Source organism: Choloepus didactylus, chromosome 19, assembly GCF_015220235.1.
Source record: "Choloepus didactylus isolate mChoDid1 chromosome 19, mChoDid1.pri, whole genome shotgun sequence".
NCBI lineage: Eukaryota > Metazoa > Chordata > Mammalia > Pilosa > Megalonychidae > Choloepus > Choloepus didactylus.
Window position 1 is genome coordinate 65,044,792 of NC_051325.1, and position 13,044 is coordinate 65,057,835.

Consider the following 13,044-nt stretch of genomic DNA (forward strand, 5'->3'; position numbering starts at 1 on the left):
TGGGGGGTCTTTGGGCCAGCAGGCACGAGGGCAGGTGGGAGGGGGCGCTGGCGAGTGAAAGCGGCTCCCACGGACGGCAGACTCGGGGGAAGGACCAACCCAGGGCTATTGGGGGATGTGCCGAGAGGAGACACGCAGGACACAGGTTCTGGGATATTCTGAAAGTAGCAGTATTGAAATACATTTTTAAGTAACTTGGCTGTGTGGGCAAATAAATCAGAGGCAGCGGCTTGCTGTCACAAAGCTCATTAGCTTTCACAGGAAGAAGCAAATGATGCCTGCTTGTTCCCAGCAGACTAAATCGTCCTGGAGACGGACATGATCATTACCAAGCCTTGAAATTTCCAGAGAAGATGAGAAACCATCCATGTGTGATTGTTATCGTTTTCCAGTTGGTTACAAGAAATGAAGCCAGGGACCCGTTCCCAGTTGCTTCTCTGTCCCCCACCCCCGCAGCCCTCCGTGCCGGATAAAGGATGTAGGATGCCTCAGTGACGTCTGGAGGGCCCCATGCTGGCCTTGTCCACTCAGGCTCAGGTGCTCAAGGCCACTGCTTGTGACTGTAGGTGACGGAAGCTTCAGACCAGCTCAAGGAAAGGGGATCAGGCTTCAGGCACAGTGGGATCCAGGGGTGAGAGCAATTGTGTGCAAGTGCTGAGCCCCTTCCCCCTCCCAACTCTGCCCCCCACAGTCACCTGGAACCAGCTCAGCACCGGGCAGAGGGGCAGGGCTGGGGCCAGGTGCAGCAGGTCTGGACAAGCAACACAGCCAGGAGTCACTTCCTCGGGGCCTGAGTGCCAGCTGTCTGCAGCAGACAGCGCTGCCAGCCTGCTGTGGAGATGACCAAATGAGCAACAAAGTCCCCCTCCAGAGGGAAATGCTTGTTAAACAGAGTGACATTTGAGGGAAGGTTATAGAGGTTCAAGGGCTGAGACGGAGGTAGACCGCAAAGCTGCTCATTTGTTGACATCGGCAGCCTCAGCCCCGCCCCCTCTTTTTTTTTAAGAAAAATAAAGTAACGCGTCATCTCTCTCAGTCATTACACCCATTATCTGTGTACATATTTAATATCGATGTACGGCTGTGTGTGTGTGGAGGCGGAAAGCGAGGGAGGGGAAAGAGAGGAGATGGCATGAAAAGAGCTCAGAACAACCGGGCTACAGTCGGCGACAACCCCGTTACTATCGGTAATGGTGTGCGCCTGCAGCTCATGTATATACATGAGGGAGCGAGGGAAGGTGTGTGATTCCAGCAAATTCTGTTCATTTGTAAAGTGGCATAATGTGATTATATTTTAACTGCTCATTTATACTAGAACACATATTTTTTGGCATGACGATGCTCCTTTTTTCCCCAATGAAGATATTTTTAAAAACCAGATTGCGCGCCATAGCAGTGTGCTGAAAATGTGTTCTGCAGAGAAAACGAGCAGCTGGCCATCCCCTGCGTGCCACGTGCTGTCCCTCCGAATCATGCAAACGAGAAGCGGGGTCTGGCGGCCCCTCCCCACCCCCACTCCTCCCGCCGCCCTGTCCTCCCGGTGGCCAGGTGGCTGGGGACGGAGGTGTCCGCAGAGCCCCACTCAAGGGCCGGCCAGCAGGGGCGGGACCGGAGAAGCTCCATGGTCGCCTTGGCCTCTGAGCGCCCCCACTGACCCCCGAGAGCGAGTGACTGTCAGTCTGCATTTGGCTCTGTCTCTGCCAAGGGCCCCTCCAAGTCTTTGTGCTCCTCTGCTGTTTGATTCAGACACGTTGTCCTCATCCCACTGTCACCCCCGACCCCTGTCCTCTGTGTAAGCCGCTGAGCAGCCCCTGAGCCAAGGACCCAGTGCCAGTGGCTGGTGAAGGGGAGGGTTCTGCGTGGCATCCTGCCTCGGCGAGGCCGCGGGGCCCTGGAGCGGAGACGGCAGCTCCAAGGTTGTCCCACCTTGGGAAGCTTCTGCACCTTCCTGGCATGGCTGTCAGACAGTCTGCCCTGGGGGTGCAGACCCCACACACTGCCAGCTGGGCCTTCGGGGCAGAGGCGGCCCCAGGACCATCCCCAGAGGCCTTGGCTTCAGACCCCCAGCACCCTGGAGCCAAGGGTGCCCCGGGTGTTCCCGGCCTGACCCCTGGGTCTGGTGATGATGTGCCGTGACCTGGCCCAGGGGGCTTGGCAGAGGTGATTAGGGAGCTTGTCCTGATTATCCGAGTGGCCCCATCACTGCAGAAGCCTAAACAGCAAGGACCTCGCTCAGCTGGAGGCAGCAGGGACAGGGTCGGAGGGGCCGGAGAGACTCGAGGCATGGCAGGGCCACGGGCCACTGTTGCTGTCCCTGAGATGTGGGGGCCTGAGATGTGGGGGTCCCTGAGGTGTGGGAGCCTGAGATGTAGGGGCCTGAGATGTGGGGGTCCCTGAGATGTGGAGACCTGAGATGTGGGGGCCTGAGATGTGGGGGTCCCTGAGGTGTGGGGGCCTGAGATGTGGAGGACCCTGAGATGTGGTGGGGGGGTGTGAAGCTGGGGAGGATCCCATGGGGCAGGGACCTGGTGCAGGACCCAGACCTGCCTGCAGCGGGGGAGCCCGAGGCCCTCCTGGAGCCGGGAGACCAGAGCAGAGGACAGGCTGAGCCGCCGGACTGTGGCCCGCACACGTGGGAACACGACCCTCGGCTGTTTCAGCCCCTGTGCCTGTGGTCATTCGGTCCGGGGGACAAGCAGCTCTCCGCAGGAGACGGAACACGGCAGGCCGGGCGGGGGCAGGCCGGGCCCCCCGGAGCCTGGGTCCACAGCCGACTGCTTCCTCCATACTCAGCGGGTTCTAAGGCTTCGGGGCTGCTGGGGCTGGGCTCCCACCCACCACTGCCCACCTCTCACCTCCGGGAAGGCCAGGTGGGGTGGTGGGTGCTCACCTGGGAATCAGCCGAGGGTCTCTCGCGACGGCTCATTATTCCCGGAGACCAAAGAGTGACATGTGGCAGCACCACCAGCCCCTCCCCAGGAGGGCACAGCTCAGCCCTGCCGGGCCGGTCCCAGCGCAGAGGCGGCACCAGCAGATGGCAGCCACGAGGGCTCTGCAGGTGTGCGAGGTCCGGAAACAGGATTTCCTGTTCTGCCTTTGTAAGTCATTCCCGAGGGGCATCCGGGCCCATTTGGACCAACAGCAAACCAGAGAAACAAGTACGTGGCCACACAAGAGATCCACTTTGAAGGAACACATTTGTCTCCGTGTCAAAGTTCCGGAGGCTTCATTAAACTGCAGGTTTACTTGCCCAGCAGCCACACATTTGACTTCTGCTCTGTAAGGCCATTCTACAGACAGGAATGACCTGATTTACACGTAGCAAAGTGAGCGTGGCACTCCCCGTTGGACAGAGCTGGAACTGAGCCCAGCACTGGGAGCTGGGACGTAGCGGAGCAAGCGGGTGCCCTCGCTGCCCACACCAGCTGCCTCCCGGGCACTGTCGAGGGCCCACCCGGCTGGGGGAGGCCACGTCGCGGATGCAAGTGGGAGGGGTGCGGGGAGGTCTGGGGTCAGAGCCGGCCTGGGGACAGACGCCGCTCCCAGCCCAGCTGCATCCTCCAGCCGTGGAAACACAGCGGCTCACGGGGCTCTCAGCTGGTCACAGGCGTGGCTGGAGGTGAAGCCCCCACCCAGATGGGGAGACCCCAGGAAGCCACGCACCCACGGCCTCGTTTGCCAAAGGTCACGTGTTGAGAGACTTTTTCCAATAACACTCTAAGACCTCACCCCCAGCCTCAACGCCCGCCTGTCAGCGAAAGCTCTGGTTCCGGCGCTTCTGGGATGAGCCGGGCCCCCTCACACGGTGAGCCTGTGCAGCTGCTCCGTGTTGCCCCCACCCAGCGGGACCGGTGGGAAATGAAGTTTCCAAGCAGCCCAGACCGAACTCGATCCCGAAAGCAGCCGGCTGCTCCCGGTGGGCCTGAAAGCCGTGGAGGGGAAGAGGGTACAGCAGACCTAGCCCAGGCCTGGGGCCCCTAGGCCCTGGACGTCCTGCCTGAAGAGTGAGCCGGGGCCTGGGCCACGCAGCCTAATGGCGCATCGTGGTGGGTGCTGGGCCCCGTGGTACAACTTGGCCTCTGGATGGGGTGGGGGCCGGGGTCAGCCGCGGGGGTGGTCAGCCGTGTTCCCGGTAAAGGCCCCGGGCACCTAGGCTTGGGGAGCTGCCTGGTTGGCACTGCCCCCCCGCCCGCCCTCCCACACCGCAGCCGGGAGAACTAGCCACCCCCGACTCCACCGGAGACGACAGCCGGAAGCTTGTCCCGGAGCTCTCCCGGGCCCGGCCCCAGGCCCCTCTTCGTGTCCCTCTGCCGGAACGCGCCGTGGCTGTGAGCGGAGCATCGTTTCTGGGTTCCGTGAGCCCTGCCAGGAACCATCAAACCCAGGGGTGTCCTGGGGACCCCGAACTACAGGGTGAAAGGCATTGGTTGAAGAAAACAGAACGTTTCTGATAGGTTCCCGTGGCGTTCAGGCTGTATTTAGACAGATAAATCACAAAGAACATTTCTGCACGGTAGAGATGACATCCACTGGACTCGCACACCTGCCGCCTCAATTGCCGGCCTGCCGAGCCAGGGTCCGGTGCCAGCACGTAAGACCTACCGGGGGCCTCCTCACGCAGCCAGCTCAGGGGGTTGGGCTGGCGGGGTAGGGGGGCAGGCATCTGGTTTAGGGGGGCAGGTGCCTGGTTTAGGGGGGCTGCATTATGGGGAACGGTGAGGGCAGCATGGAGGAATCTAAGGGAAAACCACCTTCACACTTGCACCCCAGCGGCGTGGCCAGCCCCACCCCCACCTGCCTGTGGGAGGGCGGGAGTCAGAACCCCAAGAAATCAGGGCGCAAGGGAGCAGGAGCACATCCCGCTGTACAGGAGCCATGCCTCATTTCATTATCTAGAAAGTGCGTGCTATTTTTATGGAAAGTTCTATGCTCAACTATGCAGGTTCTACTCAACAGTTCATTCTCTAAAGAAAACGAGAAACGAGTGGACCACCCCGTTTGTCTTCTGGCCCCAGACAAGTCATCTGAGACACCCCTGGGCTGGAGGGGAGTTTACAAGGCACATTCCGGAGAAGCCAGGGTGGGCCCAGCCAGGGCAGAGGCTCCATGGGAAGGAGCCTGTGCCTAGCAAGAGACCCCAGGGTGTCTTTAAATGGGGGTGGGAGCCAGGAGGGGCCCCCTGGCCGAAGCCCCTCAGGTAGCCCCAGAAGCGGCTCCAGCCATTCAGCCTCTCCCGGCAGAAGGCACCTCCGTCCTGGGCCTGCAGCCGAGCTCAGAACCGGAAACGGCAGGAGGGGAAGACATGAGGGTGGCAGGCTGTGTGCTCACAGACGATGATGGTGGGACCCTTGGGAGCGAGTGGCAAAAACCCAACTCAACCCGGCTCAAGGGAATAAAAGGCTCAGAAAGTCCAGAGGTGCAGCTGCGGCTGGCCCCGGGCCTCCAGTGATGTCCCTGGGCATCGGAGACCCCTATTTCACCCCTGAATGATCCCGGGGGCAGGCGGCCCATCAGCAGGGACCCGGCTCCCTCCGTCTCCTCCCTGGGGGGTCCTCTGCTGTCCTGTCATCTGGAGCACATTCCAGCCGGTGAGAGGCCAGAAGAGGACTTGGGCTCAGCCCCCTCCTCTCGCCTCCTGGGACTTGGTCCCGTGGCTGCCCAGCTGCAAGGGGGCTGGGAGGCCGAGCCCTTAGCTGGGTCCCCGGCTGCAGCTGAGATTCAGGGTGAAGGGCAGGGTGGATGCGAGGGGGCCAGCTGTGTCCTCTCTGCTTTCCTCTGCGTTGGAGAAGGAGCCAAGTCTGTCCCAGGCTGCCAGCTCTGGGGGATGAGGTGGGCCTGCAGCGCACTGTGCCCCCCGTGTTGGCCGAGCCCCGGACAGCGAGCCCTGGCTCCCCTCCAAGGCTGGCTGGCCCAGCTGCCCCTCCCATGGACCCTCTGCTGTCTCTGAGGCCCCCTGAGCCGGCCAGGCCAGCTGGACGCACCACCAGCCCCTGGCCCCTGCCGACTCTGGGCTTTGTCACCCACAGTGTCAGCTCCAAGCTGTTAATGGAAGCAGCTTGAACAGGCCATTACGGCCGCCAGGTAAGAAGGACAAAGCGGGGGGGGGGGGGCCTACAAAGGCCCAGAGACTTTTCTTCCTATTGAAATATTTCTAAGCACCTAGAACCCCTGGTTACATGAAGGGGTGCGCACTCCGGATCGCTGGACAAATGTCAGAAATGTCAGAGATCATCTTTATGAAAACAGCCCTGTCCCTGGCAGAGGAGGGAATAATATTCTAAATGCCAGGGAGGGGGCTGTGGGTGGGCAGGAGGGGGTAAGGGCCCCTCCCCTCCTTACCCAGGCTCAGGTGGAGGGGCCTCCCGGCCTGCAGCGCCGGGATCTGCGGGGGCCGGGCCTGTGCCAGGCTGGCAGGAGCTCGTGTCCCAGAGCGTCCAAGGGTGTCCCCGTCGGTCCCTCCCACGACGACAAGAGGCTGATGATGAAATTCCACAGAGAAAGCCCGTGGGACCCCTCAGCCACAGAACCCGTGTCCTCCTCTCTGAGCTCCCTCTCGAGTTTCGTCTTTTTAGCTTTTGAAATTTGAAGTCCCCGCCACGGCAGCCGACCCCGAGAGACAGGCGAGACCCTCATTCATTACATTTCACCGGATAAAAAACAAGTCCCCTGCCCTAACCTGCCCCCAGAAGACAGACAGACCCGCATCCAATCACCCGGAGTCCAGCCCAGTTCCGTTTTCTGTCTGTGAACGCCCCTGCCAGCCTGAAGCTCGTGCCCCCTCGCCGCCGCCGGACCGCGGGCATCTGAAGGACGTGCTGCCGCTGCACACTCGACTCCGACTTGTCTTTCGACACTAAATATTAACCAAAGGGGACCCTTTTAGCGCTAACTCACCGGGTGTGTTCACAGCGTGCCTGGAAAATTTAACAGCAAATTGGTAAATGCAGGAGAGGCGCCAAGTCTCCGAGTGAACAGACAAAACGCCGCCTTCCTCCATGCATCGGGCAGGCGGAGCCGTTGGTGCTGCTGGGTTGGAGGCGCCGTTGGCACCGCCTGTCTCTCGCCCCAGAGCAGCCCTCAAAGAGAAAATGCCCCTGGGGGGGTGGCGATGCGGGGGGTGCCCTTCCAGCCCGACAGGGAACGGAGCGGGTGAGGAGTGGGTGTGGAGAGGAGGTGGAGGGCATTGGGGGCGGAGGCGTGACAGGAGGGCTGAGCAGGAGGGGGCACTCGTCACTTCCAAACTAGTGGTCCAGAGAAGTCGGTGTGCAGCTTAAGGAAATTTTAAGCCTCACCCCCGTGTTCCGTGTTGATCAGCCACGAGCAAAGGCCGTGGCAAATGCTACCCGAGGAGAACCGCTAGGAGGCTGGGCCGTGATGAAACGGGATGTGGCAAATGGGATTTTCTCCTTCCCTTAGGAGATGAGCTCTGCTAACGGGCGCCCCTCATCCGAGGCACCAGCTTTCCTCGTGCGTCCTGTTTTGCCCAGGTCTTCATGTTTTGCATTTGCTCAGCTCACCTGAGGTGACACCAGGCCCTTCTCTGCTTGAAGTGCTGTTCACCGTCACTTGTACGCGTGGTTCCACTCAGCATGTCTTCTGGAAATGTGCGCCGTGAGGTCGCAGGGTGGGGAGAAGGGTGGGTGCTTTGGTGAGGGGTGAGATGCCCCCGTGGGTCGGAGGCTGGAGGCATCACGGCCAGGCCGGGCTGGGTGGGCAGTGCAGCCAGGAGCCCAGCCCCTGTGCCCGCAAACCCTGCCCCTGCCCCTGCCCCTGCCCCGGGCCGGGAGCTGGCCTCTGTCCTCGCCCCTCTGCACTCCCCGCTGGCCTCCGTCACCGCTCCACTCGAGGCTGCCAGGCTGAGCCCCCTCCTTCTCGGGCTCCGTGGACGGGACGCCTCCTCGGAAGGCACCCCGACTGCCCCCCAGCCAGGACCCCCACCCCCCACCCCTCTCCTCATCTGTCCCTCCCTCCAAAACGCTCATCGCCATTGAAAACTCTCGATTCAGCCGCCTCTCCATCCTTCACAGGCCAGTGAGCCCCTAGAGCATGGCCCTCGCTGTCACCTGATGGCACTCAGTGAATGTGGAACGGACGGACGGACAGACAGATGGACAGGCAGGTGGGAAGCCCTGAAGGGAATGAGGGAGGGGGTGGAAAGCCAGGAAGCTCCTCCTCACTTACGTCTTCAGCCTGCAGGATGGGGGGGGGGGTGAGGCTCATTTGCATCATTTTTTCCCCATTTCCCCCCACCGCTGCTGTACTGGGGTGAATGGTGTCCCCCAAATTCACTTTCCCTGGAGGCTCAGGTGGCCTCGTCAGGAAACAGGCCCTTTGCAGATGGAAGTGGGACGCGCTCATGCTGGACGAGGGCCCCAAGTCTGATGTCAGGAGTCCTTGTGAAAAGAGGACACACAGACACACGGACACACGGAGAAGTCCCCGTGGAGGCCACAAGCCCAGGAGCACCCGGGGCCACCAGTAGCTGCAGGGCCTGGCCCAGGCTTCCGGGGAAACCACGATTTCCAGCTATGACCCCCGGAACCCCAAGATGCACAGTTTTGTTGTCTGAAGCCCCCGAGTGTGGACCTTGCCTCGGTCACCCCAGTTGCTGAGCGCACCCCCGCTGCACACAGGGCAGCAGCTCTCAGTCCCCACGTCTCCTCTCAGGAGAGCCGTCAGCTCGGCAGCCAGCAGGTTGTGAACAGGTTGTGGGAGGAGGGGGCTTGGAGGAGGGGAAGTGGGGGGGGGAGAGGAGGTGGGAGGAGGGGGGATCAGAGGAAGGGTGGGGGGGAGGAGGAGGATGGGAGGAGGGGGACAGAAGGAGAGAGAAGGGAAGGGGGCTGGGAGGGGGAATGCAGGAGGGGAGGGGGAGGAAGGGGGGGATCAGAGGAGGGGGTGGGGGTGGGAGGAGGGAGAGCAGAGGGGCCCAGGAACGACGATGGGGGGTGAAGGGTCCGAGGGAGGCAGAGGGCTGGGACGGGGGTCCTGGCAGAGCAGGGAGGAGGGTGGCGGAGCCCCACGGGAGCACCAGGGCCCGGGACAGGACCCCCACCCCCACACACCCGCCACCTCCTCGGGCCAGGGCGACCCACTGTCCACTGTGCCCACGACTCGGGACTCGCTGCTGTTGAAACCGGAACCCTCCCCGGCCGGTCTCTGCCACACGCCAGCAGGACCCGTGGGCCCTGTCAAAAGGTCAGTGGCTCCCCTTGGGCCTGGGGCAGGCGCCACTGAGACTCTGGGAAGCTGATGAGCACCGTCCGGGTGCTTCCAGGGGCTGAGCGCGGCGCCCCTGCCAGGCCCAGAAGACGGCCGAGGCACCATGCCTGGAGCCGAGCCCCTTCTGGAAAAGGCGGATCGTGCGGTCCCCGTCTGAGCCGCCCCGTCTGAACTCCTGCGCTGGCCCGGAGAGGGGGTGCGGCCAGCCCGTGGGCCTCCCTGGCGACAGGACACTTGTGTGGCTCAGCAACGGAGAGAACACCCTCCATGCAACAGAGGAGAGAGCCGAGGAGCCCACTGTTGGGGCAGGTGACTCCCCTGGAAACCCTGCCCCGACACCCCCTCGTGCCCCCGACTCACACGGCCCTGCCGTGGCCCCAGCCCGATGCCCCCGTGTGCCCCCGGCACGGCGGATGCACGCGCAGGCAGCCATGCCCGCCCTCCCCTGGGTCTTCCTTGGGAACACAGCTCACCTTCCAGATCGTGACCAGACCGCAGGGAGGTCCGGGAAGCTGAGGGGACGGAAGGCGACAGCCGGGGCTCAACGGGCCCGAGCTCACCCTCGGGGGTCTGCCAAGATTCCCGAAAATGCCGGAAGCACGGCCCGGTGCCCAGGCCAGGCGGGGGCTCGGCCGACACGCACACACCACTCGTGTTTGTACATGTGCTGCTGTATTTCTATGAAGCCTCCTTGGAAAGCTGAACGTTCTGGGATGTGTGCAATTTCCTTGTCGTGGTAGGAAACTCGCCAGCTGAACTCCACAAATTACCTGTCTCTGAATGAATCTCCGCTCCTTCTCCCCACCCCCAGGCCCTCCTTCTCCACCCGCTCGCCGGGACAGGGGCGTCTGCGCCCTGCGGTGGCGTCTAGTTCTTTGGACCCGAGGAGACCGCAGCCCCCCGCTGGCGGTGGAGGCCCCCACAGAAACCGGGAATAAGGAAGCCTTGCAGTCTGAAGCCACCAAGTTTTGGGGTCTTCTGTTACCTGGCGGCAGGTAACTGACACAGGTGTTTGTGTAAAGTTGGGGGTAATTCGATCAGAGGCCTTCCGCTGGCGAGAGCTGCCCAACACGGGCACGGGGCCCAGGGGTGAGAGGGGCCTTCAAAGACTCCGGGTCCACACATCAAGACGAAGGGGATCCGGCGACCCCTGGGACCCCCAGGACTGAATTCCTGCAGCCAGAAAAGTAAAGCACAGCCCGTCTCTTCCCCCGGCCGCCCCCTCCCCTCCCACGGCTGTCAGTCGCCAGCTGTTTCTTGGGTGGGGGGTGGCTCCCTAACGATGCCAGCTGGTGCTGCCCTCCTGTGCTCGGAAGCTTGGAAGCTCCTGGAAAAGCAAGTCAACAGAAAGGAATCCCAGGCCCGGGAGCTTCTGTCGGATGACTCACCTGGCCTCGATTTTCCCTCCGGGACACACGTAATCACCACCTTTTGCAGTGAAAACACCTCCTTGCCTACATCACCCGGGGAACTCACAGAGGGCTGGAGCCTTCCGCACCGTGCCTGCCGCCTTCTCCACTGACCACACCTGCTGCTGTGCCCAGGAAACCCGGGCCCTCCCTCGTGGACAGACTTCAGGCCCCCCTGCACAAGGGGACATGCGGCTCCCCTCAGTAAGCAGCATTTGGGGGGTCACGGTTGGGACACCAGGTCCCCAAGACTTCAAGCAGGCCTGGAGCAGCTCACTGGCAAAATTCTCCCGCCCCAGAGCTCTGCCTTCGCGAGCTGGCGAAGGGTCGGGCATCAGCATGTCAGCCGGGCATCCAGGCCCACCCCGGTGCTCTCTGGAGCCCGTGCCAACACCTCCTTCAAAGGCGCTCAGAGGCTTAGGGAGGGCTCACATCTGGGGAAGTCAGAGGAGAAGGGCTGACGGCGTGGCGCGTTGCACCAGCTGCTGAGCCATCCGGGTCTTCCGTCTGGGGCGGAAGGACGATCTGGAAAGGGCCCATTAGCAAGGCCACCAGGGACCTGCCAGGACCTGCTGCCCAAGTTTTGTAGAACAGGTCTTCTGAGTGACATTTTCCTTGGGGTTTTTGAGCAAATGCCTTGTCAAAATATTTGTGATAAGTTGCCATTTATGATTTTTTAAGCCGCTACGCTGGCTAAGCCAAAAGGTCAGGGGCTTGAAAACCAAATAGTGCGCTTACGCAGCCGGCAGCAAGGGAAAGCGGGTTTCCGCTGGTGTCCTGCTGTGTGGCTGGTGCAGGGTCAGGCCTGGTGACCACCAGCTGTTGCCCTCCTGTGGTGGCAAGCAGACAGCACGGTCCGAGGCCAGACCCCAACGTGAGCATGGGGCCACAGCAGCCACGAGCGCCGGGGGTCACTTCTCCCCTGACGGGATGTGGGTCCCAGGCTGAGGACCTGGCCACTTAGCTGGGGGCTTTTTCTCCCAGAGAACAAATCCTGGCCAGCCTGGCACAGCTTTAAAGCCCACCCTTGCTGGGCACCTCCTGTACACTGGCGCTAAACCCTTCCCATCTGAAAGTTGGCACCGTGCACTCGGTAACAGCCGCTGACAGCCGGTCCCCCAGGCCTGTTCTCGTTTCCCAGGCAAGTAAAGGGAGGCAGAGAGTTCAGACATGAAGCAGCAGAGCAGGCTCAGACCTCACCTGCTGACTCGAGCCTGCCCTGCTGAGTCCGGCTCGGGGCCCCTTGTGTTTCCGTGGAAGGTGGGTTTGAAGCCCGTGTTTTCGTGGCAGGCTCCCTGATGAGAATGTCAGGTCTCAGTTGATCGAGCACATCCAAAGCAGGTTGAAGACAGAAGAATAAATCAGGACCCAGAGCAGCCTTAGCGCGTGAGCCTGAATGTCTCCTTGCCGGGTGGGGCCTGGGCCCTGCCTCACTCCCCAGCTCTCCCCATCCTGGGCACCTGCCCTGCCACTCCCACAGCGTGCGAAGCTGGCACGAGCTCTCAGTCATGCCGGCTCCTTGGGTTTCCTAGCAGGTGGTCTCCAGGCTGTTCCCCTGACCTCAGACACTAGGAGGCAGCCCGAGGTCTCCTCCCGTCCCCCAGCGTGAGTGATTGGGAGGAGGGGGCCGGGGGAGGGGACAGGAAGGCCCGAGAGGGAATGGTGGTGACCCCTCCCCACCCTCAGGAGACGAGCTTCTCCCCGGTTCCTTGACTGCAAAACGATTTCCTGTTCCCTGGCAGCCCCGGGCAGCCCAGAGACGCAGCTTGTGGAGGGGCCTTTCCTCCGGCACCCCAGGTGACAACATCCCTCCTCCCCAGAGCTGGGAGGACATACTCAGAAAGGACAAGGACCCTGTCCTCACCCAGCCCTCAAGCCAGGGCCTGGGGCACCCTGTGTGTGTGCAGCAGAGCCGGCCAGGGACTGACTGCCAGGGGGAAGGGCCCCAGACCCCCCCAGAACCCCCACCCAGCATTGCACACACCTCCAGAGTGCCCTCCCCAAACCTGCCAGGGACCCAGAGGACTCCTGAAGGCCACACGGTGGTCACGGTCCGAAGCCTGCTGGGGCAGCAGGGTGGCCAGGGTAGGGCCCCAGACAGAGATGCGCCCGAGGAGTGGGCGTGCCCACCCGTCCCGGTGCCAGAAGGCTCCCCAGGGTGCCAGCGCCGGAATCAGGCTTGTGTGGGGAGGCCTGGTGCTTTGTTCTGGTCCCAACCCCCGCGCACTGAGACTGACTACAGCCCCCCTGGGTGCTCCCTCTGGCACCCCGCGGCTTCTCACAGCGTGGGGACCGGGAGGAGAGAGGGGCTGTCCCAGCCAGCTGTGTCCGCCCAGCCCTAGCAGGAAGCCCCCTCCATCTGCCCCGCCCTCCCCATTAGTCCCTTGATGGGGGGGGTAAGTTGGGGAGGCCAGAG

The 13,044-nt window shown here is 62.4% G+C and overlaps 1 protein-coding gene and 1 long non-coding RNA gene across 4 annotated transcripts; one reads left to right on the forward strand and one right to left on the reverse strand.

Moving 5' to 3' along the window:
• Window positions 1-4,715: 4,715 nt before the first annotated feature.
• On the forward strand, window positions 4,716-8,717 carry LOC119516005. The gene is made up of 3 exons (XR_005213180.1): window positions 4,716-6,081; window positions 7,417-7,636; window positions 8,028-8,717. It is a non-coding gene; the product is annotated as an uncharacterized LOC119516005 (long non-coding RNA).
• Window positions 5,488-8,669, reverse strand: LOC119516004 (formin-like protein 5). Of its 3 annotated transcripts, XM_037812215.1 has the most exons (6): window positions 8,290-8,669; window positions 8,064-8,190; window positions 7,518-7,596; window positions 6,700-6,853; window positions 6,340-6,475; window positions 5,488-5,775 (listed from the first exon to the last, which is right to left on the reverse strand). In XM_037812215.1, exons 3-6 carry the CDS (start codon window positions 7,589-7,591, stop codon window positions 5,690-5,692), a joined length of 450 nt encoding a protein of 149 aa, XP_037668143.1. In that variant the 5' UTR covers window positions 7,592-7,596; window positions 8,064-8,190; window positions 8,290-8,669; the 3' UTR covers window positions 5,488-5,689. The 3 variants fall into 3 exon arrangements, with proteins under 3 accessions (XP_037668143.1, XP_037668142.1, XP_037668141.1); XM_037812214.1 differs by having other exon boundaries at window positions 8,064-8,669; XM_037812213.1 differs by lacking the exons at window positions 6,700-6,853; window positions 7,518-7,596; window positions 8,064-8,190; window positions 8,290-8,669 and adding an exon at window positions 6,895-7,004.
• Window positions 8,718-13,044: the final 4,327 nt, after the last annotated feature.